This window comes from Podarcis melisellensis, assembly GCF_964234715.1.
Source record: "Podarcis melisellensis genome assembly, chromosome: 6".
Classification (NCBI taxonomy): domain Eukaryota; kingdom Metazoa; phylum Chordata; class Lepidosauria; order Squamata; family Lacertidae; genus Podarcis; species Podarcis melisellensis.
Window position 1 is genome coordinate 65,528,607 of NC_138538.1, and position 26,430 is coordinate 65,555,036.

The window sequence follows — 26,430 nt, forward strand, 5'->3', positions numbered from 1 at the left end:
GCAGCAGGTGGTGGCGGCGGCGCCGGTTCTGCAGCTCCCCCCACCTCGCCCTCTCTGTGGCCGCGTCCACGCGCGCGGGAAAATGCCTCTGGGGCTGAGGGGCAAGAAGAAAGGCAAGTCCAGGGAGACGTCCACGCTGGTGGAGGGCGAAGCCCCCCTGGCGCGGGGCAGGGGCGACGACGACGACGCCAGCGGCAGCAGCGCCGTCGGCGGGGCTGGCGTCGGAGGAGGCGCCGCCGCCGTCGCCTCCTCGGCGCGCCAGGGCCCCATCCGGCTGGTGTTCCACACGCAGCTGGCGCACGGCAGCCCCACGGGGCGCGTGGAGGGCTTCGCCAGCGTCAGGGAGCTTTACGCCAAGATAGCCGAGGCGTTCCACATCGCCCCCAGCGAGGTACGTGCCCAGAGGGGACTGGGCGGTATGCCCCCCCCGCCTCCCTCGCGAACGGAAGCCCCCGCTACGGGGGATTTGTTCCAAATCTGGCGCCCCCCTTCGGCAGGGGGACAAAAGCCCCAAAGCCGACTGGTCTCTCTCGGGGCACCGGCTCTTTGGTTTGGTTTGGCTGCTCACCTCCGACGCTCTTCCATCACCCCGAGCATCGCTCATGGCTCCATGTTTGGGCGAAATGTTGGGCTTGGTTGCCAATCAGCATCAAGGGGGTGGTGGGTTAGTCCAGAGACAGAGCTTTTGGGGTGGGTGGTGTGTTGTTTTTAAGGGATCTTAGCAAAGAAGTGTTTCTGGAAATTGAGGTAATGGAGGGTGGGTGGGTGCCTTGCTGCCTATAGGAGTAGGCTGTAGTTAAAACGCACTCCTCACATGCTCAGAGGCCCTCTTCCCCACCAATACTTCACGAGTTTCTAGACCACACTTTCCTTTCCTTTCTTCCTGCTGACTCCTGAAACAACAAAAAAGTGTCCAGAATTGCCTTTGTGGGCATTTCATCTGCTCTTAATTCTGGGCCACCCCTGTACAAGCTCCTTAAGGTATTTTTTGGCAAGAGGGGCTCAGGGACTGAGTAACTGAGTGTGGATCAGCCGATGGTGCTGATCTCTCCTGGTTCAAACAACAGTGAAACATTGATTGATTATTATTAAAAAGGTGCCTCAGAGTATACAGGGGGAGTGCGTTTTTTCTGTGCTCAGCAGTGCTTGGCCCTATGTATCTCCTGGAATCATATATGTAACACCTTGCCTTACATCATGAAAGAAAGTTGAGAAAACTGCTCCTGCCACCACAATGCACCCATATGATAACTCAAGTGCAGCTCAGGCCATTATTAGGCGCCAACACAGAAATCATATCCCCAAGACCATTGCACAAACCCACTGCAACTGTCTGAGCTATCCTAGACTTGTTTACAAGTTTACAAGTTTTTCTGAGTTCAGAGAGACTACCCTGATGAATATCTGTTTAGGATTGCAGCCTATTTTTCTGACACGCGGTGGAGCTTTAAGACGGGTGAAGAATCCACAAACCTCTAGATCCAGGGGTAGCCAACATGGTGCCCTCTGGATGTTTTTGGACTACAACTTCATTCAACCCCAGCTGGCATGGCCACAATGGCCAGGGATGGTGGGGGTTGCAGTCCAGCTGCACCACATTGGTGACCTCAGCTCTAGATCTTGTTGGACTCCCATTGACCCTGACCTTTGGCCATGCTGGCTAGAGCAGATGGGTATTGGAGCCCAGTGGCATCAGGAGCATCTCTGTTTCTCTACCCTTGCTGTAAGGCAATGACTAGTGTGGAAAGGTGCATTCTAGACTTCTACATGTGAGTCGGGTGTCACTTTTCTGCTTCAATCACCTTGTTTTTTTAAAAATGTTTAATTTTGGGGGGAGGAGCTCATGAAAGTGGTAGACGTGTGGATTTTCTCACACCCTTTTAGTATAAGCACATGGTGATGTGAGGATTCTGATTCTAACTGGAAGTCATTACAGAACTGTAGGTCGTAACTGTGTATTCATGAACAGCACAATATATGGGTGCAATGTTATGCTTGTGTCATGAGACTTGGTAGCTTTTTAGGGCAAAGTCTTGCTCCACTGCACAGTTTGGCTGTCGTTTGCAGTCATTATTGTACCTGAAGCAGAAAAATGTTATTGCCCTGAAAGTAATAATAATTAAAAAAACCTAATAAACTATATAATCAATAATTTGTCCTTTAATGGCACCTGAAGACCTGCCACTTGAGATAGATTGTCTCACTGTGCCTAATGGCTGGGCGGGGGCTCTGCAGCTATTGTTCTGAAGAGAATGCATTTAAATCGTTTGATGGCATCTATCAAACCTCTTAGGTTGGTCAGGTTCCATTGTGGTTTGTATAATTGCTTCTGTAAAGGTTGCTAACCTTAAACCAAAGGCAGCATTTTTATTCATTATCCAAGTGGTAATTGTCCTATATCTGTAGCTTTGAGCACCGAAAAAGAAGCAAGCCTGAACACATGTAATTATACTCCTGGCTACATGGATCATTTTACCTTGGCATTGCAGCTTGTCACAATAGTATCTCTTCTTTATTATCATGAAGAACAATAAGGTCTTTGAAAGACAGTGAAGTTTTCCCCAGTGACGAAGAACTGCAAAAGTTATTTCACACCAGACATGGTCTTCAGACTGGTGCACTATCGTACTATCAGCTTGCAGTACATAGAAATGGGCAACTCTTATTCTTTTTATTCCTGTGCAAATAAATCCTGTAACTAGGAGTTTCTCGGAGTTCTGTACCTGGTCATCCATTACTTAGTTTATCTTGAAGTATGATGGTGTTTAACTTTGGCCTTGTTTAAAATTGATGCACTTTATTTAACACACCCTATGCAAATCAGGGAAAATATGCTAGTGATATGCACTATTGCTTGGGAGTAGGTCATTTTATAAAAAACCTGGAAATGGTAGTAGCTTGTTTGCTTCTTTCATCAGTGCAGTAGAGCTTTGTTCAGAGGATCATGAGAGAGCTGGCTATATGATACAAAAATAAAATAAAATTGTACATAAGCATTTCTATTGTAAACTGTCCTGAGATCTTTGAATGAATGAAGGTATGGGAATTTAATAAATAGAAATTCTTCTTGAAGCAAGTGCAAAATATACAAATCATTCCATGCTGCGTGAGACTTGGACATACAATCTCTGTTTACCATCTTTCTTCTAAAATTTGGAACATGCATGGAAGAATTCTAATTCCTACGTTGGTTTTTGCAAACTATGTGAAGGAAATGTTTAGACTATTTGGCTTTCATCTACTAGGAACTGTGAATTATAATGAAGCGGAATTTGTAACAAATGGTATACAGATGAAATGCCGTATTGTAACATCAATCATACATTTCCCCCCCTGCATTGTGTCCAATTATACTTTTCAGTGTCATTGCCAATGATTGCAACATGGGCTCAAGTATTAGTTCTGTGTTTATGGAACTTCTGAATGGTGCTGACAGCTCAATTTCCAGTAAAATAAACACATTCCTCCTTTTTGAGCATGGAGGATTACAGCAAGCTACATGGTTTAATTAACATAACTCCTTTTAGTGGCTCAGATTTCAAAAAGATTTCTTCTTGGTGTGCTTTGCATCCATTTGTAAATCCATATATCTATGGTGGCTCTGTGCAGTTTTCTTGCACACTTTATTATTGTATTTTTATTTCTAGGCAAAGTACAAATTACTTGATTGCTTCTTGCTGTAGCTCAGAGGGAGTTGACTTTGAGGGGATCTCTCCATTTGCTAGCATGTCACTAACGCTTTATAAAGGTGAGAGTGGACATATTGTGGAAAACAATCTACCTAGTTACTCAGTTCCATTAGATAATTAAGTAGTATTGTTTCCATTCCTCTACACACCAGTCTGTGCCGTCTCCATTTCTTGTTGAACTTATGCCTGTTTCATCTCCCTCTACTGATTATCTGTCTATATTTTATGAGATTTATTTCTGAATTTATATCAGAAAAGGATTGTGCAACCTGCATTTCATCCTGTGTTCAGTTCGATCACTACTTAACATCAGGGTTTTTTTAAGGGCTGAAAGTTATGTACTGCATTGCTAACATTAACACAAAAAGTATAAAAGCAAAGCCCCTTTTTGTGTCAGCAGTGAGTGGTAAATTCCACTATACATTGTGGCAACTTGTAACTTGAATGTATTTGGAAATAACTGAAAACAAAGGTGCATTTAAGACTCACACAGGAAACAAGTAATGGATGTAGAATTCTCTTGCTCTAGGAATAGTTATTTCAGTGCTGGTTACTGTAAATTATTGAACAGTGAGTTAAACTTGTTGGTGAAGTGAAACTCCGATACAGCTAAAAATAAATCCAGGGTTTTCTTGATGTTATGTCATTCCTTGTGTGGATTTCCCATTGAATCAGTTGTTTTTAAGGACTCTACATTTATCACCGTATTACTATGCAATTTGTTCTACGAGTCTATCCCATGCTGTTTCACCCTGATTGGACCTTTCTCCAAACTAGTATCTTCCTTTAGGAGGCTGCACTAGGGATAGCAGCAAAGGGAGGAAACAGTGTTGAGTCAGCAGAAATTCTTTTTTGAGGCATGTGTGTGCTCCACTTCCACAACCTTTTCATAAAGCCTGAAAGGAGGGCATAGACGAAACCAGAGTAAGTGGAGTTTGTTTGCTTTCTATTAAGAGAAGTATGAGCCAGGTTCCCCCAAACCTTTGCTAGAATATGAACACTTAAGCTCTGGAATTTCGGCAACAGCATTATTATTTTTTAAACCAAAAACAAACAAACTGAGTTTGATATGAGATGAAAAAGAACACTCGGAAAATGTTACAAAATGCTGTAGTATTAAAATGTCTCCTTATAGGGAGCATATAACACCAATGGTAGCTCAACGCCACTGGCTACCTAATTTCTTCCAAATTCGTCAATGTTGACGAACTTGGAAGCAAAGAAGTGAGTACCTTTTACAGACCTGAATGGCATGGGTTTGGTAGCCTTCTAGAAACATCTTCTCCCATACATTCCCCCTGCCTGCCTGCCCCCCGTTCCCTGAGGTATGGGGTAGAGACTCTGTTTCCTGCAAAATATTGTTGCATTCCACCTCAGTCTCCGAGCGGTGCAAATTTCCAGGGGTGACAGACACTTACCCAGGGTTCATTGTTCCCTTTGGATTGAGGTACAGTGCTAACTGTGGTATCTTTATGATATGTGGTTTGTTTACAAATACATACTATCTGAGCCTACAGTGGAGGGGCTCACAGCATTAACACCCCAAGAAGGTGTTTTATTATTTTGGGTTCATTTAGCGCTTTGTTTTTGTACAAATATTCTTTTACAATATTTCACATTTTTTTGTATTGCTGTTGAAACATGTTAGTCACCTTGAGAGATTTCTATTAAGAAAAGTGACCTATATAGATTTTAAATAAATAAAATGTTCATGTTACTATTTTACGTTTTTCTCTTGTGCTTTTTTTGCCATGTTTATTCGCAACTTGAGTTACTCCTTTAAGCATTCGGGGGGGGGGGGAAGGTTTTGTTGTTCTGCCATTACTCTCTTGTATCAATCAATCAATCAATCAATCAATCTTTAATATTACAATCACAGATCAGGCGTAAATTACAGTCAAACAAATGCAGTTAACAGTTTAAGGTAAAGGGACCCCTGACCATTAGGTCCAGTCGTGGCCGACTCGGGTTGCAGCACTCATCTCGCTTTATTGGCCGAGAGAGCTGGCGTACAGCTTCCGGGTCATGTGGCCAGCATGACTAAGCCACTTCTGGCGAATCAGAGCAGCACACGGAAACGCTGTTTACCTTCCCGCTGGAGCGGTACCTATTTATCTACTTGCACTTTGGCGTGCTTTTCAACTGCTAGGTTGGCAGGAGCAGGGACCGAGCAACGGGAGCTCACCCCGTCGTGGGGATTCGAACCGCCAACCTTCTGATCAGCAAGTCCTAGGCTCTGTAGTTTAACCCACAGCTCCACCCGCGTCCCATAGTTAACAGTTTAGAGGCTAGCAAAAGACTGTTAGGAATTAACAGCACCTCAAGGGACTAAGAAATGGGCGTGCTTTGTTGCACATTCACAGTCACTCTTGGAATGGATTGCTGAGTGCTAGTATGGTTGGTAAAAAGATTTAACCACCAATTTCCTAACAATGCATGCTGATGCACAGAATTTTGTCACTTTCTCGTACAGAAATGAATTCTTGCTAGAAAAATCCAGAGTGGAATGAATAATCCAAGTTCTAGTTTGGCTGACATTTCTTCCCCAATGGAGGTGGCATAAAATTGGTTCATGAAGAGGCGGCAGTCTGTTTGTGCTGCCCAGTTGCAGTTCTAAATTGAGTTAGATCATCTCATGTTTCTAAATATCACATTTCTTTTCTGTTGCCAGTTGTATCTAGTCAAAGGTGTGAAACCAGTTATGAGATTATAGCTGTATGTTGACAAGGTCGAAGTAACAAGAATATTTTTTTAAAATGGCAAATGCCCTTGATATTTTTTGAAAAAGAAAAACAACAGGACTGCAGTGATTTTGTTAATGCGAGTCACAAGGCCTAGCAATGCTAATATCTGAGGAGCTTGGAAATTGCTATATGGAGGCACTGCAATTATTTCCTGAATGTTTTATCAGGGCTGAACCATATTTTTAGTACTGCTTCAGAGTGCTAATTAGCTGAAAGTTTTAGTTGATCTGCAGACTGATTGCAAGTTAAAATTTGTTGAGAATGAAAAAGCACTTTCTAGATGCAAGTCACCTAGAAATAATTGGTCTTTTCTCATTGGCAAACCTAGTAAAAACAAGGGTTATGAGGGCTTTTCTTTTCTGTTTGTATCTAAAGCTAGTGGAAATTTTGTATTTCAGTATGAATTCATAATGGAATAATTAAAAAAGCCCACAGGAAACTCAAACTGAAAATGTTTATTTGAATATTGAATTAACCCTTTCTTAATTAACATTCCTTAATCTTCCACAGTGATTATGGATTTTGAAATTGTTCATGTTTGAAGGCTCTGCTATATTAATATGACAGGTATATTAGAGAAACCCAAATTAATGAAATGTAAAATAGCAAAGATGGCATTTCCTTCTAACAACTCATGGTAGCTTTTGTTTATTGAATTGCAATTTTGTGCACTTAGGATAAATTTAAGTGTTCTCTCCCCCCGCCCCTAATTATTCTCAAAGTCACCTATACTGAACTTTTGGTAATATGCAAATTCATTTTATCTTTGATTGGTAGGGAGACATTCACATAAACAAATATATCCTGAACTTGGCTTTTGTTATAGGGTTCATTATTATTGCAACTTGTTACCTCACCTGGGTTGCTGGGTAGACAGTGCCATATCTTTCCAGGCTCTGTAAAAGCAAAATACTTTGAATCAGATAAGGCTGCAATCCTATACACATTTATTTATTGCTTTTATCCTACCCAACAACAAAAATCTTTTTTAACCTGGGAGTAAACCCTATTGAACTCAATGGGACTTACTCCTGGGTAGAAATGTACAATCAGGACTACTTCTTGCACTTAAGGGGGGAAAAACCATTAGCTGATCTGAAATTATGGATATTATGTTCAGATGGTTACTATTGAGCCCAGGCTGTACTTGGCTGTGAAACAGCACACAGCATGCATGTAACCAAACTGCAGCAGAGTGTAGGTTGTACAGTGCAGTTGTGCTTTAGCATACAGCTGATGTCAGGCTTGTCTGAACATTTGTGTGGGTAAAACCAGCATGTGCAAAACCTTATTCCTATTTAGATGAATTTTAATATTACTGGTTTCTGGCATTAGTGAAAAAGGAAGTCTCAAGGAAGACCCAGCATTTATGATTTGCTCCAGGAAGTACAAAGTTCAATGCCGGTGAATTGCCCTAGTTGAAGGATTACTTCCCTTGGCAGTAACAACTTGTTTTTAAGTTGAACAAATTCATGCAATGTAGCATAACTTTTTAGCAACATCTAAAGACATCTCTGTTGTGTTCCTTTTTTCTTCTTCTATTCAGATCCTCATGCTTATGCCCCTCTTATAGATCCACTGCTTAGGATACCTAAGGAAACACTTCTTTTGCAAAACTGTAAAAACAGTGTTCCTTCAGTCTTAAATTCTTGAGTTTTTATGTTACTGTTGCACATCACCCCCAATCTCCAAGTGTTACAAGATTCCAGAGATTTCCAGCTGGCTTACACAGGGTTTCGTAGAAGCTTGGATAAAGAGGGGGTGATAAGTGCTGAAACAGGGTAGGCAAGACACAGTTTTCTTCACTCGTTTCTGCACCTCAGTCTCCATAACATTTACTTTTGAGCACCTTCATGCCAGCTTCTACAAACCAACTCCTCTAACTTATATGGCTCCTACCAACCTTCTCAAGTATTGGTTATCTTCCTGCAAGACCCATCTTGCAGTACTTAGGGGAATGTTACTTCCCATGAGATATTTTACGTTTACTTCATACGGCAAATATTTATGTAACATAATTATTGCAGAGACTTCGGGAGATCATTGTGTGTAAAAGCCACAGCTGCATAATTTCAAGGTTCTGCTTCTGTGGAATATGTCCTACAATAATCCATGGGTGACACAGGCTTTCTCCATGGAAAAGCCTCTGGGATCAGCCTACACATAGACAAAGGGATCACACGCTTCAGACTACAGGAGCACTTTGAAGAGTGTAGAAGCTTTCACAGGGTACAGCAGTTTGCACCACCTGCATTCATGGGTCAGTTTTGTTGGCCATCGTATGATGTTAGTCATGGGTGTATGCCAGGTGTCTCAGATAAAATGCATTTGTTTCCTCTTTTTTCTTGTAGATTATGTTTTGTACTTTGAACACACACAAAATTGATATGGACAAGCTCTTAGGAGTGCAGATTGGTCTCGAAGACTTTATATTTGCTCATGTAAAAGGAGTCAAAAAGGAAGTGGAGGTTTTCAAATCAGAGGAGTCACTTGGGCTTACCATTACTGACAATGGAAACGGATGCGCCTTCATAAAGGTAAGAATAATGCCATGAGTTGTGAGGGATCCGAGCAGAAATGGAGTTGCAAATTGTTACAAATACTTCTTTGTGTTGGCAAGAATGGTGTAGTGTTGGCACTATGGAAGTAAGTTAGCAAACATCCAAAAGCAATAATTTGAATGGGGGTATTGAAGAATTATACTCAATGGATGTTCCCACTTGGAGAGAGGTCTTTTTCAATGATTTCTTCTTTCCCCTTCAGCCCTCAGAAAAGCTTATTTAGACACCTCTCCTCTCAAACTTCCACTGGGCTTCAGTTCCTTTCACAAACCAAAGGAACCCTTCTGTTCATGGAAGGGCAGTTTTGGATGCAACTCATTGTTAGAATACATGTAACTCAAACAGAGTCAGCAACATTTTATTGACTATTATACGGTTATTGGTAGTGGTAGGCATGAAGCAGTATGCTGGCTTGTTTAGGGACATGCCATTAGCATACATGTGTACTGGTCAAGAGATGTGTTTTCCAAACTCAGTGCAAAAGTAGATCTGATAGTAGGAGAACTATTACAGGCAACAGCTGATTGATGCACATTCAACTGGTGCACGCACACGTGCACATCGCTGAACCCAGGCGTGACCCCCAAAGTCACTAAAAGGGTGGAATGGGTGCAAGGTTGAACAGACCATTTACATGGACCCTGCTGACAGGCACAGATGTCCGGAGCGTAACCCCCACGCAAAATGACAATTGCTTGTATTAGATTTTCCAACTAAAATGTAAAAAGCCACAGGGAGGAAAAACTGGGTCGGGGCAACCCTGACATTAAAAAACAATATAAAAACCACCTGGCCAACTTATAGAGATTTAGCAGAACGCATACGGTATATTTTAGTCTGCTATGGGTTGGTATGCCCTGTGCTTTCCGAATGGAAGTGTCTCAATCATGGAGGAACTGAGGTCCAGCAGTAGACCAGGCATAGGCAAACTCAGCCCTCCAGATGTTTTGGGACTACAACTCCCATGATCCCTAGCTAACAGGACCAGTGGTTGGGGTGATGGGGATTGTAGTCCCAAAGCATCTGGAGGGCTGAGTTTGCCTATGCCTGCCTCTGAAGAAAGGAGGGGGGCAGTGATTTTTGCCAATTCTTCCTTCTGCCTGCAGCCTGTTATGCCACCCCCGTGCTGTTCCAGAGGGTCCCACAATCCTCTCTAGCAGCTTTTTTCGGGGGGGGGGACTGCAGGGGGAAGGTGGAACTGGTGGAAATTATATTTGCCCCCTTTCCACAGCAGAGTGCCCTTGTTGATGGAGTTTCGCCCATGAGTTTGTTTGGATGCAGCGTTATAAGTGTATTTAATCATCCTAATCTGAATTTGATAAGTATGAAATGTTATTTGTTGCATGTCTAGCCTGAGTTGCATTGTCTGCACTGAAGGTACAGTATCATCTGCCTGTGCAAGCACTGTTCCATGCTTACCAATTATTTATTTTTGTTAACAAATTTTATATGAAACTTTATTGTAAAAAAAGGCAAAAAACTAACCTATTTCAAAAGTGGTAGGGTTATAAGCAGCAAATCAATTCAATTGAACTATAAGATTTTAAATTATATGGATATCCTAGTTTGGGTAACTGGGCTCTTTGTATCCTTTTACAGTGCTTCCTTGTTTACTCCCTCTAGCTCAAAAGGTGAGCTTTGTGGTTTGTTTTTTGTGTATGTCATACTATGCACATCATAGCCCTTTTGGCCCAGGCTGTTTGTTTACTGCATTCATCGCAACTAACAATAATGCCTTTTTATCCAACAGAGAATTAAAGCAGGCAGTCTTATTGACCAAATAAAACTGGTATGTGTTGGTGATCACATAGAATCTATAAATGGAAAAAGCGTAGTGGGCTATCGCCATTATGAAGTTGCTAAGAATTTAAAGGACCTGGAGAAGGGTCAGACATTTACGCTAAAATTGATAGAGCCTATGAAATCATTTGGTGAGTGACATGTATCCGCCAAAATTATACCTGTAGTTTCCTTTTGTATTTGATTCCAAATTGGGTAAAACTTGGCCTGTTTGATTAGTCAGAGGAAGCTTAAGCAATTAGAAGGGTGAGACATAAAACGAACATTGTCTTATTAAGCTAATTGCAGCCACCCGTCATGTATGATGCTCTGCTTGGGGTTCCATAAACTTGCTTTTATCTCTGTGTGTGGGATCGTAACAACAGGGGAAGCCTAAATGCAGGTTGCGGGGGCGGGGTATTTTGGGGCATTAAGTCTCCCACCAGAATCACACACACACCCCGCCTTAGTTAGGCATTAAAGAAGCCTTCTGCTGTTTCAGGTCTAATTCAGCAGGGGGACAGACTTAGCATGGGACCCAGACCTCTGTGTTTGTGTTCTGGGTGCTGTGTAGCAGGCTCAAGCTATGAGGATGTAAGCAAGAAGGCTGGACACTGAACTGCTGGTGAACTGGGATGAGTTGAAATAAATGGCTTTATTACTAGATCTTGTAGGGAAACAGTCCTTTTAAAATATATTTTGATATTCTAATTACTGATTCTATGATTCTTACAGATAACTATTTTAAATTCCGCTTTTACTGTGTTTTAACTTTTCAAAACCTGCAGTAGATGCTACATTTATTCTTGCTTTAAGATTGTTCTGATGCCTTGATTTTCACCCCATGCCCAATTGCCTTCCCGTGCTTCCTGGTACAGTAGTATGCTGGGTCAGTAAGGAAGTCACAGAGGATAAAGGGCTGTTTGGGTAGAAGCAGCCAGGAAAATGAAATACTTCCACTTGGTGGCAGCAGCAAAGACCACAGGAGGGAGCCAAGATAGTAGGTTGGCTCATCTCTTCATTCCCTCTCACAGTGCAGTCTGTGCCGTCACATCAACAGTAATTATTGGGTAGGTTAATGCAGAAGAAGCTAGTCCTTCAGATGCCATGGATCCAGACTGTTTAGGACTTTATAGGGCAAAAGCAGCACTTTGTCCTTATGTAGAAACCAGCTGCAACTACAATATAGCACAATTGTACTGATAATGGTTCGAACACAAGACTCATTTGTCTGAAAGTGTGATGTCAAACAAAGCATGGTGGACCCTGTGCTAATCTTCTACGCTGATGTGGCTACCTTCTTCAGATAGATGACCAAACAAATCCTAGGTTCTCTGAATGATCTGAGGCAGTTTTCAGGAGTGATGCCCAGTGATAATATTTTGTTTCTGCTGGCAAGTCATATTACAGCCTTTGGAAAACAGTGATAAGTAATTTCTGCTTGATTTTGTAAAATAAAAGAGGGGTAGGGAATAGAGAGAGGGCCTGACATCTTTTTTTTTTTTTGAAGGGGAAAAGCCTTCCCTCCTTTTTAATATAACATTTAAAATTTTATTTTTATTTGCTTAAATATGTTAGAAACCTACCTGAGTGGGACAGGGTGGGATAACAATGTAAATATTGTTTTTAGCCCTATGACACTGTTGTGGAGGACTTTTGGATGGCTGAAACGTCATCATCATTATTAATTTGCCTGCCCTTCAAGGCTGATTACAACAATTAAAACACAATGTGAAAAACAGTTTAACACAGCTTAGAATCATAAAACATGAGGTGGACCCTCCATATATGTATTCCAAGTGCCAAAAGCCAGGGTAAAGAGTTGTAAAGGAGGTAAACATATACTGCAGTTGTTCTTAGTAGGTTTATTCTGTGTCTGCCTTTCAGTCCACAGGTATGTAGTCCATTTGAGCTATGTGGAATTTCGTTCCTAATTTTTAATGGGATATAGTGTTGCCCTCTGTCTTTAGAGAGGTAATACAGAGCATTTGATTGCAGAACACTTGCCTACCTTGTTTTATTATTAGCTGTCCTAGTATAATTCCAGAAAGTTCCCAATTTCAGTGGTATCTCAGGTGACTGAACTTGGGGCTAGTAGAAGGAAAGGAAAGGTATAAAATAATCACCAGAGCTGTTGTGCATCCTAGCAGACACTTGGTGTCAGAATGCATACATTTAAAAAGAGGCACGTAAAAACTGTTAATGCTGGTAATGTCTGGAATAGCATTATAAGAACATATTTATTTCACAAAAATTGTCTACTGCTTCATTGTAATAAAACCTCAAAGCGTTTACAGAAAGAATAAAACAATAAAATTATCTGTACAAAACAGTTAAAAAAGGGCTCAAAATAATAATAAAGACAATCAACAATAAACTAAAAGCAAAGTTAAAGCACCTATCAATATTCTATAAGTCTGAATAGGCTTGCCAAAACATATGAAATATTTCTGAAAAATAATTTACATAATGTTTTGAAAGTATTTTGCAGATAAACACCCAGTAGCTTAGATTAAGGCTCTAGGCAGTACTAAACTGTTAGTAAAGAAACTTTTTCTAAAAACAAGCAGTCTTTGCTGGATCTTGTCTATTTACTAAGTTTTTACAGCTTTTGCTGTATGTATAGTTAGTGTTCCTGCCAGAGCTCTTAAGAAAGTGTTGTTTGAAACATTGACTTTTCCCAGCAGTTTAACAGCCCTGCAGAATCCAGTTTAGATGTTTGTGTTGATCGATTGCCAATCTCCATCACATTGCAGAATGCGACCCTTGCCGTTTTATAATCTAAAAGAACAACTATTATTTTTGGATTGCAATTCCAAATTGCCTAATTAATATGTCTGCTACAGAAATGATTGAACCACGGTCGAAAGGTGGAGGTTTTGCAGAGGGGAAAATCTCCCGAGGGAGAGAGACTCTTCGACTGAGATCCAAAGGCCCTGCAACAGTGGAAGAAATGGTGAGCTCCAACATCAAAACTTAAGTAGCCACAGTTGAACAGATTATAACAATAACAAAACACTGGGGTTTCTGTTTTCCTTCTTAAACGTTACATAAGTGAAAATCCTAGGAATTTAAATGAGGGTTACTTCCTGCCAAGACCCAATTGTGGCATTCCTTCATTATACTAGTACAACAAATGCAGGTTCTCCTCCTTTTCTTCTTTTATTGGAAAGTGCTCTTGATTAAAAAACCACCCTGATTGTGAGGTATTGTTTTTTGAAAGCAGGTTATGTACCTTTCAACTTGTGTTTGTGTTAGACTATAGCTTTGCAAACTACGAAAAGTCTACCTTAGTTTAATTAAAACATCTTTCTAAGACAATCCCACTCCTGACCCACCCTAGACAAATTCCCCTCCTTCCTTACTTGCCTCTAATCGGTGGTGCTAGGATGAGCTAGAGAGGTGAGCACTGAGAACAGGGAAGTTTTTCTTCCTTTTCCCCCACTCTCTGTCACCCGGGTACCTGGGCAACTGCATGTTACAATAATCCAGAGGACCATAGCGGATGTAGTTCTCCTGCTTCTGCAGAAGAAGGGGAACGGAAGGGGTCAGAAAACCCTTCCTTTGGTCCGAACACCGCTTCTCACCTTTGTGTCTTTGTTTTGTCAAAGCCTTCAGATGTTGAAGAAAAAGCTACTAAGAAGGTTGATGATCTTCTTGAAATGTACATGGGAATAAGAGACCTCGAACTAGGTAAGAGTGTTTATGGAACTGCGAGTAAAGTAGTATCCCCTGCACAAGCCTACACAGACTTACACGGGACTAAGCCCAGTGAGCTCAGTGGGGCTTACTTCCGATGCGACATGTATGAGATTGCGCTGAAAGTTTCATTTCTAGTTCAGCTGGAGAGCTGCCAAATCTGAGTCTGAGCGTCTTCTGTAAGTGTTGTAAAACGTCTCTCCTGCATCCTACATTTTGTTTGCAGTTTTCAAAGTGTGAGGAGTTCTAATATGGGTCCAGATTTCCGGTTTGTTTAAATTTTGCATTGCATTGTAACAAGCATTTTAACATATTAGCCATATTCAGGCATTTGGAATGCAGCCTAGAGCAGCACTCGGGTAGCAGAGGCTTCACCCTCCCATCCTCGCCAACGTTGTCCTCTGTGTTTTACGAAGCTACTCTATGAAGTGGGGAATCCTCCTCAGCATGTGGAGGCTCCGATGCGTTTTGGAACTCCCATTTTCCAGATGTATGCTTCCCATGTGTACAGAGGATGGCTTCCCCGATGCAAGCAGTCGCCCTGTAAAACGGGAAGGGCGATAGCAAACAAGACAAGAGGTTGATGCTCATGCGCAAACTCTGCTCCTCACACGCTGCTGTAAGCCATATTCAGAATGACCTGGATATAGAGCTATTATGTTCCCAGAGCCACTGCCGTGGTAGGCTAGGAATCCAATTAATTGACCACATTAACATATGACTCTCCAGTCTCTCTGCTCGCAGCACAGTTTCCAACATAACAGCAGAACCATTGTAAGCTCTTGAAGATAAGCTGTCCAAAACATATAAATGACTGCTTTCATGCACAGATCCCATTGCAAAAGAGATGTGTGGGGTTGAAACCTGCATGCTGCATGTGTGTGCTGCATTAGATCTCACATATATATCTTTAACGGATGATGATGATAATATATTATTATTATTATTATCATCATCATCATCATCATCATCATCATCATTATTAATATGCCACCCATCTGACTGGTGGCTGGCGTGGTTAACTTTTGAAAACACAAATCTCCTATTTGGGACTTGATCACACTGAACACAATTATATATATGCCTGCTCAGAAGTAAATCCTGCTGAGCTCAATTGGGCTTTCTCTGAGGTAAATGGGTAAAGGATTGCAGACTGAATGTGTATTCCATCTCTCCCAAACAATGAATTGGTGCTGCTGGAGCGTAAAGGTAAAGGACCCCTGACAGTTAAGTCTAGTCGTGGATGACTCTGGGGTTGCTGCGCTCATCTTGCTTTACAGGCCAAGGGAGCCGACGTTCGTCCGCAGACAGTTTTTCCAGGTCATGACTAAGCTGCTTCTGGCGAAGCCAGAGCAGCACACAGAAATGCTGTTTTACCTTCCTGCTATTTATCTATTTGCACTTTGACGTGCTTTCAAACTGCTAGGTTGGCAGGAGCTGGGGCAGAGCAATGGGAGCTCACCCCGTCGCGGGGATTCGAACCTTCCGATCGGCAAGCCCTAGGCCATGGGTAGGCAAACTAAGGCCCGGGGGCCGGATCTGGCCCAATCGCCTTCTCAGTCTGGCCTGTGGATGGTCCAGGAATTGGCGTGTTTTTACATGAGTAGAATGTGTCCTTTTATTTATTTAAAATGCATCTCTGGGTTATTTGTGGGGCATAGGGATTCTTTCATTTCCCCCCCCAAAAATATATATAGTCCAGCCCCCCCACAAGGTCTGAGGGACAGTGGACCAGCCCCCTGCTGAAAAAGTTTGCTGACCCCTGCCCTAGGCTCAGTAGACCACAGGGCCATCCACTGTACTGATAATGTAGATGATGAATATATGCAAGCATATCTAATTTTTTTTTGGGGGGGATGCATTGCATATTCCACACACTGTTCCATGTGCAATAGGATCAGGGCCAAGTTTTCAAAATGGGGTTGTTGTTTTTTGTTGCAATCAAAGCATACACCAGTTGTCAATGTATATTGTGTGTGGAGCAACTGTATCATCTGCGTATCTGTATCTCTGCGTATCTGAGAGCGCAAAGTAAGGCAACGAAATGAGCACATCTTGTTGTGTCTAATGGTTCTTATGTCAGTGTTCTGTTTATATCTAACAATTAGCTATCACAAACCTGTTAAATGACATGATGCCAGTTAATTTCATACCATGGTGGCATCCATTGGTGATTGACAGAAGAGACACTCTCAGTGGAACTGGGATGGATGGGTTTTTTCCCAATTCCTCTTCTCCTCTTCACCACCAAACCTGCTTTTGAGGATCCCTCCCAACTCTCTAGAGCAGATTTAGATGTGGGGGGCAGAGGGAACTACCATGGGGAGTGCCAAAGATGGACTACCTCCCTGTTCCGCTGATGAATCCCCCCCCCCCCGTTAGCAGGATTCATTTCACTGTTGGATACAAGCCCCTGACGGCAGATATGATCAATCACTCAGCAAAATGAAAAGTGAAAAGTGGATTTGTTCCAATAACACCGATTACTGTTCAGTTAGGAATTTCATTTGTATTACTCATGCTAAATTAGCCTAATCACTAGGACTGTGAAATGCACGCAATAGGGAAAAGATTAACGCTTCCCCATCCCCACTGTGCTCATTTCAGAAAAGGAGTTTACTCTTAGGTAACATAGGCTTTCAATGTCCACTAAATGATGATCCCTGCAAAGTCATTTGAGGCATAGAAGTTTACAATATAGCTGAGTGAGAACTCTTTGCTATTTGAGTGACATGCAGATCAATTACAAATTAAAAAATGCACATATTTTTTGATATTGCACTAGATACTCAGCGGCTGCAAATGTTTAAAACATGTGGCATCTTCTTTTGAACTGTGAACCCACTGGCTCAACCAGCCGGGATCTAAAGGTGACATGTGTACCTTTCTGAAAATGGACCTTAACACTGTAATTAATAAAAAAATGTTTTTAGTAAAAGGTGCCTGTTTGGGGCACGTTTTGCCTGTAACTTCCTTGCAACTACTCTAGGCACACTTTGCTCGGACGTAAATCCCACTGAAACCCATGGGATTATAGTTAAAGTACTTAGGACTGTGCTATAAGCAAATGCAACTTAGCTTGCACTTGGGATGCTGAAAAGAATTTCTCGTGAAAAAATGCAGACGGCAACTCTATAACTAGATCAGAAGAACTGGTGATGTTTGACACTGTAATGGTGAATCTGTTGCATGGGTTTGGGCCCACAGATGGAGTGTGTGGTTTTTTTAAAAAAAAATTATCTTAACTTTATGGAAGGTTTTCTAAGAGGGCCTTGGATCTCTTGAAAGTCTCTCCCTTTGATGTTCACACAGGTAGGTTACTTGTATGAGCAGAGGTTTTTCCTTAAGAACCAGCTCCTGCTCTCATCAAATGAACTCATGATCCTGTAAATGTGTGTAGAATTGCACTTGAAACATCACAATATTTGTACAGTACTAGAAAATATATATTTTAAAAATATAAACGTTAACATGTAAAAGCTTATAACATTATATAATATTCTTTGCAGTGAGCACTAGGGGTCAGTACATGATCACTGAATACCAGCAAACTTTTGATGCTATATAAATGTGACGCTCAAAATATAGAAGTGTAACTAGAAAAACCTCTTAATAAAACAATTTATTCACTACTAAAAATGTGGTGCTCACTAGAACTGTGGGCTATTTGGGTTAAAATCTGAGCTGAACTCTAATGTTTTCGTTCTGACAAACGTAATACAGTATGTTTGATTCAAATACAATGGTTTGTAAGATTGTTTTCTAGTGATACTTCAGTACTAGACATATTACCTTAACCTTTCAATTCACCGCACAGTTCATTCTCTTGCACACATAGATTTGGATCCAGAGAACCGCAAGTAGAAGAAGATAACATTTTAATGAGGTTCCACCAACTTTTCTGCAAGTGCTTGTGAAAGACCTTTTTCTGGTGCAGCTCCAGTCCAGTTACAGGTGTTAGCATATAAACTCCAGTGAGCAATAATAAAAAAAGGCTTTAAAAGAGCTAGAGCAGAATTTGTGTAACAGCTTATGCTAATGGAAGAACTTCCCTGCACTTTCCTTACATGCGCTGGTTTCTGGCCAGGAACATTCCCTCTGTTAGTGAAGGGCTGTTTCTGGCCAGAGTGAAAGGGCACCTTTGAATCTAAACTATTTTGTGTGCATGTGTGTCATTTGATGTGTGTCGAATTGTAGAGCTGGAAGGGACCCTGAGGCTTATCTAGTCCAACCCTCTACAATGCAGGATTTTTTTGCCCAATGAGCTATGCCCTTCCTTAAAACACTTTCCAGCTTGATCCTATACAAGTTTACTCTGAGCATTGGCATGGGTATGTAGGAAGTCAGTTACCACATCTTAAGAAAGCATGTGTTGGTATTAAAGGGTTAAGAGGCTCTAATCAAGACGCTCTAATCACTGAGCAGCTGGAAGTCGTTAAGCTTCCAGCAATGTGAGTTTGTATAAATAGTCAGTTCACTCATGTGTTTGTCGCCTTTGGGTGTGTTTGCTGATATGTGTGGTTCGTCGCCAGGGTTTTTTCTTTTGTAAATAAACCTTTTCTTTGAGTTCCAAACCGCTTGCTCCAAGATTCCTCTTTAAAAAGATACTGCCTCTCCTGCCCTTCTTAAACCACTGTGCGAAATGCTCTGCTGTAATGGGACTTGTGACGATGGAAGCGCACTGGACATTTACTCAGCATTAAACTAATTAAAGTTTAATGGGACAGCATGCCCTTAAGACATGTTTCATGGACTTCCACCAGAACTTGTCCTTCTAAACTATTAGAAACTTGATGAATGTTCTCCCTTAATTTTTTTAAAATTTGCATTTTCCACCAGGTTGCAATCCCCCCCCCCCAAGCAGGTCATCTATAAGTAATCACTCTATTTCATATTTGTGTCTCTGAAAAATGCAGTAGGTAACTAACTGCTCCCCCTTTTTTCCTTTTAGCTGCAACGATGGTAGAAGCTGGGAAAGGCAAGAACAACCCAGATGAGTTCGCCATTGCCCTCGATGAAGCTTTAGGAGACTTTGCCTTTCCAGATGAGTTCGTCTTTGATGTGTGGGGAGCCATTGGTGACGCGATGCAAGGACGGCTTTAATGAGCATCAGAAAACTGTTGGAGCACAGTGTCAGCTTGTGCAAAGCATATATCTGGCATGGAATACGGAAAGCATCTGAATGTTCAGAAATCTGGATGAAGTAAGCTGTTACTTAATGCCGATACAAATTCCTTTAAAATAAAGTTGAGTTCAAGGCTGCACTCATGAAGCTTTAGGCTCATATGAGCACTTAATCTGAAATACTTTGCAAAGCAGTTTTCTCTGCATATTTACTTATATAAATGAATATGGCTAGTGGTTAAAGAAGAGGGCAGGTTGACTATCCCATGAAAATGGAGTGTGTCGGAAGGCATGGTGCCAGTACCTGGTGAACCTGAGCAAAATTTCATTGAAAAAAATAGACACCTTGTGTCTATTATTCTTTCCCAATTACTCCAGTGGGTACAATGCTGCATATCCAGCATTTTCTTCCCCAAAACAGTACTTTGAGACTGTGAGGGTAGAGGAAAGGCCATCATTGGTGGAGTGTATGTTTTGCACTTCGTAAGCCCTTGGGACTTAATTGGGATTTTGGGAAAGCTGGGAATGTCTAAGAAACTGACAGCTGCTACCGGTACTGAGATATATGGACTATTAGTCTGACTCAGGATAAGACAACTTCATATTTATGCTACTGTATAAGCAGGCAGATGAATTCTTTCACCATGTTTTATGGTGGTGTTATTATGGATACGAGTCTCAGAACTTTGGCACTTTCACAAATGATTTTTAAAGCAGTTTTGGCATTTCCCACTTCTGTAAATCAAATGGAAAAAAAAACAACTATGGATGGAATGTACTTCTCGTTTTACAATGCCTTCTAGATTCCCTTTCTGTATCAATGCCATTCGAAGTGACACATCCCAAATTAAAGTTCAGTTTTAGTGTCACTTAGGAGAAAGAAATCTTTTTTCCATTTGTTAGTCCTGTGGATGAGTGGGCTCAGATGAATGTATTAGTACAAAATGCTCTGGGAACAGTGCGGAAACCCCCCCGGCCTTAAATTTGAATCTTTTTTGTTGTTCTAGCTTGTTAGAAAAGTAAAGAAAACCTTATGCTTTTGGGAAGCTTCACAAATGTTTTGAGGCTTTACTAGTGAAGGGTATCAAAGTGAAATATCTAAGCCAGGTATGGTATGCTCTACCATAGAGTTCCACAAAACAACCTGTTTTTTGCTACGCCCATTTATTTTGGACAAGTTGGATACAGGGGAGGTTCCTAGGAAATGGGTGGGACTGCTCTGTAGGTGATTTTGATTATTCGAGTTGCACTGTTGCATGGAAGATACGTTGGTCGCTTTAAAAAAGCAGAAGTAATTTGTAACTATTTATTCATGTGATGATGCTGCAATAATGGTGTAAATATCCTTAAGATTAACCTTTGGTTTTTTTAATATATATGTATATGTAGTTTTTGTAAATCTTGGAATATTGAGGAATTACTAATGTGCCAATGATTGAAAAAGAAAGAAGATGAGAGAAATGATACAAGATGCTGAGCTTTAATTAGAATGCATCTCTTTGAGTCTACAGAAACCTTTGAGCAGCACACATCTCTTATTCAGCAAAATGAAATATTGCTAATCCTGAGCATATAGAGAAAAGGCTGTTTACTAATAAAGGATGTTTAGTCACATAAGAGATGAATCTTGCAAATAAAACTTTGCTACTAGTGAACAGGCTTCTTGGAATGATGGAAAGAGATTGGAAGTAGAAAACTTCTTCCGCTACCCACCCCTGAAGCTGTTAAGGTAACCAAGCTTAACCTGTCTTTGACACCACATAAATGAAACAGAAGTGTGAAGCCAGTAAACTGGGACTCTGGGTGCTCCCAGAGGGGGGCTTAATATTGCAAATGGGTGTTTGGCAGCAGGTTTAAAAGAATAATTATTATTGGATTTCCTTCAAATGGATGAATCCAAATTAACAGAAAAAAAGAGCCGGCATTTGATGCTGAAAAAGTTGTGTGGACACTCCAAAAAAACTTGGATAAATGAACAGCAAATTCCCGTGAAGGCAGAGACTCTAAAAATGAAAATACTGAAATGATTTAAACAAGATGCTTTTTATCACAACAGTGCCTAGAACAGGGAAGGACAATTGATTTAATGTTATACAGAGATCTGTTTGATTTACGCAAGAAATCAAACAATTTGAGGAGGGTCCACAGCATGGAGATGAAGTCCACTTGAATACATTATAAAAACTGTTAAAAGTCACTACAAAGCTATAGTCCTATAGATCTGACACAAGGGGAAGGTGAATATGCAATTTAATATGTTTTGCTTAAAACATGATCAGAATTAAAGTTGGTAGGACTTCTGCTTATATGGATGAGTCTTGCCAACTTCAATTCCAGCCTCTCCTGCCCCCTCCTCTCTCTCATAATATGCTGAGTTTGTTATGCAGTGCTTCACTTTAAGTTCACATAATTCTGTTAATTACTTTTGTTTCGTGTGTTTTGTGTTCCATAAAGTTGGGCTGTGCTTTTTATTGTTTTCTGCCCTTCAGGTTGAGTTCTAAGCAGTCCAGAAGGATGACTGGAGCCAATAATGAAAATTTGTTTCACAAACAGTAACTTCATATGAGCCAAATGTCTCACTTGAGCAAAACCGAAAAGAGTTTCAACTTAACTTGTGCAAATGCTGTATCTTTGCAATGTTCTTTTGTATTTGGATGCTAAATAAACAAACCATATTTTCTAAATGAATTCCGAGGTTTGCTTTTTATGATCTGAGGTGTACATTTGTAAGAATCCTAGGTCAGAAAGAGAGATAAATGAGCAGAATTACACGGGGAGTCACCGGCACACAAACCCCCTGCTCTATGACTGCATTTTGAAATAGTTACTGTGCCAGGAATCTACATTGCAGGAATCTAGAGAGGCCAGAGGGCAAAAAAATGATTAAAATGGCAGTAGCAATCAGTTACTAGAGAATACCAAGCCTTATGAATACCAACTTTTCGGACTCTCCTGTTAGGCTTCCAGCCACTTGGGGGAACCAGCATTGTGTCTTCAAATGCAGTATGGATTGTGCGAGTCTTACCTACATGACACTTTCACTTGCGACAATGTTTAATGCAGAAGTATATCTTCACCAGAAGTCTACAGTTATAGTGGTCAGGTTGCTGGAGAGGAGCAGGCAGGCATTTTAATTCTGGTGGCCAGTAGGAAAATTCTGTAGCATTCTCTGCCACAGAAGTGTACTAAATTTGTAAAAAGCTGCCAGCAACTTTTGGAGTGCCTCTTTCAAAATAGCACCAAACTCACACATGTCCTCTTCACATGCTCCCCTATGAACTCCACCATCCTGCAAGGCAGAAGGTACAACAGGGGAAGACTTCTTGTGCCTCGGTGGAGGAGGAAGTCATAGTCAGAGCTCGCTGGCTGCTAGAAACGATGGCTGCCTACTAAACCCACCTAAAATATGTAAACTCCACCCTGCTCTGCCCCAGGCCTTTGCCACTTCAAGTATTACTGTGTGAACATATCTGTCAGGCTCCCATTACAGGCTCAGCAGCAGCCCCACTCCCAATATGTTATTCAAATTGACACCCTTGAAAACAAACAATTTTTGTTGTTGTTCTCTCTCTTTCTGTGGTGTGCTCATTTATATGTTACAGACTATAAAACTTTTTATTTATTTTTGCTTCTCACCCACCTCCCTTTCCCTGGTTTGGAAAAATAGTGTTTATTCATTCTAGTCTGCTCTGGAATTGGATCCCATTGGTTTTTATATAAGCATGAACATGTACATGCATCCTGCGTTCAGTTTCTGCTTTCTGTCTCTCAGTATTTTCTAATTTACGTCGATCCACATTTCTTTGTTTTAATGTAATCCTTATAAGTCTGAGGTCCTTACAGTTGTTTTTTTATTGCCCTAGACTCTTATTGCCTGTCAGCTGCAGTTTCCTATTGTCAGCAAGTGACATCACTTTATTGGTGCTGTTTGCGTCTTCTGGGTCAAGGAGATGAAGAAAGCAGGATTGTAATCTGACCTTCATTATGTCTGTGGCTCAGAATTTTGAATGCTTCAGCTTTCAAAATGGTGCACTCCAGAGAAGAGGTTACCAGCTTGTCTCTATGTCTCTCTTAGGCCATAACAAATACATTTTAATGCAGTGCCAGGATTAGGTCCCTTTTCAGTGCATTTCTAATCTCAGCTATCATTAAATTTGAATATGTCAAAGGAGTTTCAGGCTATCTAAAAGAGTGATGGGATAATAAGCAATATTTAGTTGCCTAGTACAGATCACATGTTACCTTTTTCACTTTGTCTGCTGCTGAGTGCAAGCCTTTTCTTCCATTCACTTCAATGGCAGCTCCCCGCTGTAAATTGCAGGTGCATGGGACACGATGCAGAGGAGGGCAAGAAGTTCCCCTGTGCCCCACTGGGTTTTCAGTCCAGAATACGTCTCACCCCAGCTAGCATTTTATGAAAGCAAAGGCTTTTGTTCAAGGGAAAGTATATGGTTAACACCTCCATAATTTCCCCCTAACAGTCATAATTTGAAAGTTTAGGGAAATATGCAAGTAGATTGTTGCATTACTGAAAACATAAAACCGTCAGTGCATCAACTGATTCATTTATATGTTCTCTTAATTATACAAAGAGGTACTTTTATTGCCCAAAGAGTGGAAGCATTTGCAATTGTAATGAACTAATAATATTGCCCAAGTTAAAAGATGAACAGGGCTTCTTCATAATAATCAATCAAGAGCATGCCTAAAACAGAACAAAATTATGCCATGTCAACGCATGCTAATGAAATATTAAGACTGCCAGGTTGTTAGGTACCCTCAACCGTCAGCTTGGCTTTTTCATCTTATCTGTGCCCATGAAACCAAATTTTTACTACAGTCTTTGAAAGACACTTTTTGGGTGACTATGGGAATAGCTTATAAGGTATGATGAACAGTTTTACAATATTAGCAGTTACTATTCCATCTGTGATTTAATTGATTAAAGTATTGCAGAAAAAATAATTTGAAGATGAACCTAGTTTTTTTTGGGGGGAGGGGACCTGTTTTCATCTGCAAGAGAGATTTGAGGGTGCTATTGAATGGTTTGTGGATTTAAATGAATTCTCTGGAGTCTAGTTGTATCCAAGCATATGAATAGTTTAAGCATGAGCCAGGCAGTTACAATTAGCACCACGTACAGAACAGTTGCATACTGTCTAACTGACCTGCAGCCAACCTATAGCATTTGCAGGAGGAAAGTGTCATTTGAAGCCAAACTGACACATGTACAGTTACAAGAGGGCGAACTATACACATCTGTTGCAGCACAACTGAAATTGCCATTCCTACCTTTCCAGAAATGGTCCTTGCAGTCATGGCATGGTGGTGGGGGATAGGGAATTCTCCAGAGTCTTCTGTGTGGTGCAAAACATCATGCTACCACGTGTGTGGGACGTGGAAACTGAGCTTGTGGGAAGCCAACCAGCTTCATTGGTGTGCTCCCAGAGGCGGTGGGGCTCCATAGGTGGACCAGAGTGAAGACTACTGAGGTCTGGCCCGCCTCTGCAGCCAAACCACCCTACCCCAGGCTTCAGCAGAGTTTCCCACTCACCCACCCTCTATTTCAGGGTTTCCCAACCTTGGATATCCAGCTGTTTTTAGACTACAATTCCCATCATCCCTGACCTCTGGTCCTGCTAGCTAGGGATGATAGGAGTTGTAGTCCAACAGCAGCTGGAGACCCAAGTTTGGGAAACCCTGATCTATTGCATACATACGTTACATGTATGTAACCAGCAGGCACATGGGTGTTTGATCACATGGATTCATGCCCAATATCATTGGGCCAAACCTCTTGCACCGTAATCAATAAAGTTGTGGTCTTATTCTATCCAAACCACAGTTTGTGTCTGTCATTATTTACTTGCCGCTCTTGCATTCCCGGGGCAGGCCAAGGCATTTTGTCACCTGAGGCAAAATGACTCACCCCCACCTATACTGGGCAGTCATACCCCGGATGTCACAGGCATAGGCAGAGGGGGCGGGGAAGGTAGAGAGTACAGCAGTGGCAGCGGCCTGGAGGGATTTATCGCCTGAGGCAATGGCCTCAACCCACCTCGTGGTTGGGCCGGCCCTGTGCATCCCCATTGCTCCACTGCAAAATGATTTCTGGTCCACAGAATGCCACAAAAGTCTTTTCTGTATGGATTGATGTGCATCCACATTCTGCCCTGCTATCCTTTAGAAGCTTGAAAGTTTAAGTTAAGGAAGATGTTTTATACCATTGTTTCCCTCTAGACTTTCCAGAAGAGGTAGTTGGGAAAAGGTTTGCTAATGTCTAGGATACAAAAGCCAAATACAAAAACACAAATATCTTTGGATCTGGGTTATTGAGAAAATCTGTTGCCGTTGTTTTAATATGTGAAAACTCCCAGGTTTTATCAAGGCTTATTAACTTTTTTTTTTTGGATGAAGTGGGGCCCAGAATTACATCGACGTGTCTGTAGCCAGAGAGAGACAGTGCACAAAAGAAAGAGAAACAACCATGGCAAATGCAAGAGAAAACCATGCTAGCATAATAAATAAACCAGAAAAATCAAAGAGTAACTGGAGAAGTACACTGTGGAAAAAGGACACTTCTGCCAAGTGTATGGAGCAGAACCACTTGCAAATTAATAGCAGAACTGGATAAGGCGGAAAAAAGGGGAAAGCCACAATGCAGGAATATTATAGCTGGGTCAGCCAAAGAGAATGATCATAGGAAGGCTGTCATTTTAAGAAAACACCGTGAACACTGGAAGCAATGACTAACAGGGCAATCGTATACATGTTTCCTGAGATGCGAGCTTTGTTGAATTAAATGGGAGTATCTCCCAGACAACTGTGTATAGG

At 41.3% G+C, this 26,430-nt stretch overlaps 1 protein-coding gene across 2 annotated transcripts; it reads left to right on the forward strand.

Moving 5' to 3' along the window:
- Nucleotides 1-75: 75 nt before the first annotated feature.
- On the forward strand, nt 76-25,352 carry GIPC2 (GIPC PDZ domain containing family member 2). 2 transcript variants are annotated; one of them, XR_014169125.1, is made up of 7 exons: nt 76-391; nt 8,785-8,970; nt 10,745-10,925; nt 13,620-13,729; nt 14,385-14,466; nt 19,424-19,675; nt 23,460-25,352. XR_014169125.1 is itself a non-coding variant. In XM_081914291.1 (6 exons), exons 1-6 carry the CDS (start codon nt 83-85, stop codon nt 19,573-19,575), a joined length of 1,020 nt encoding a protein of 339 aa, XP_081770417.1. In that variant the 5' UTR covers nt 76-82; the 3' UTR covers nt 19,576-22,284. The 2 variants fall into 2 exon arrangements, 1 of the variants encoding a protein (XP_081770417.1); XM_081914291.1 differs by lacking the exon at nt 23,460-25,352 and having other exon boundaries at nt 19,424-22,284.
- Nucleotides 25,353-26,430: the final 1,078 nt, after the last annotated feature.

Excerpts from the sequence above, each read along its gene's own strand:
- GIPC2 (XM_081914291.1), top strand. The coding sequence starts at position 83 with ATGCCTCTGGGGCTGAGGGGCAAGAAGAAAGGCAAGTCCAGGGAGACG. Across the intron at positions 8,971-10,744 it reads ACGGATGCGCCTTCATAAAG|AGAATTAAAGCAGGCAGTCT; the intron begins GTAAGAATAATG and ends TTTATCCAACAG. Across the intron at positions 14,467-19,423 it reads AATAAGAGACCTCGAACTAG|CTGCAACGATGGTAGAAGCT; the intron begins GTAAGAGTGTTT and ends TTTTCCTTTTAG.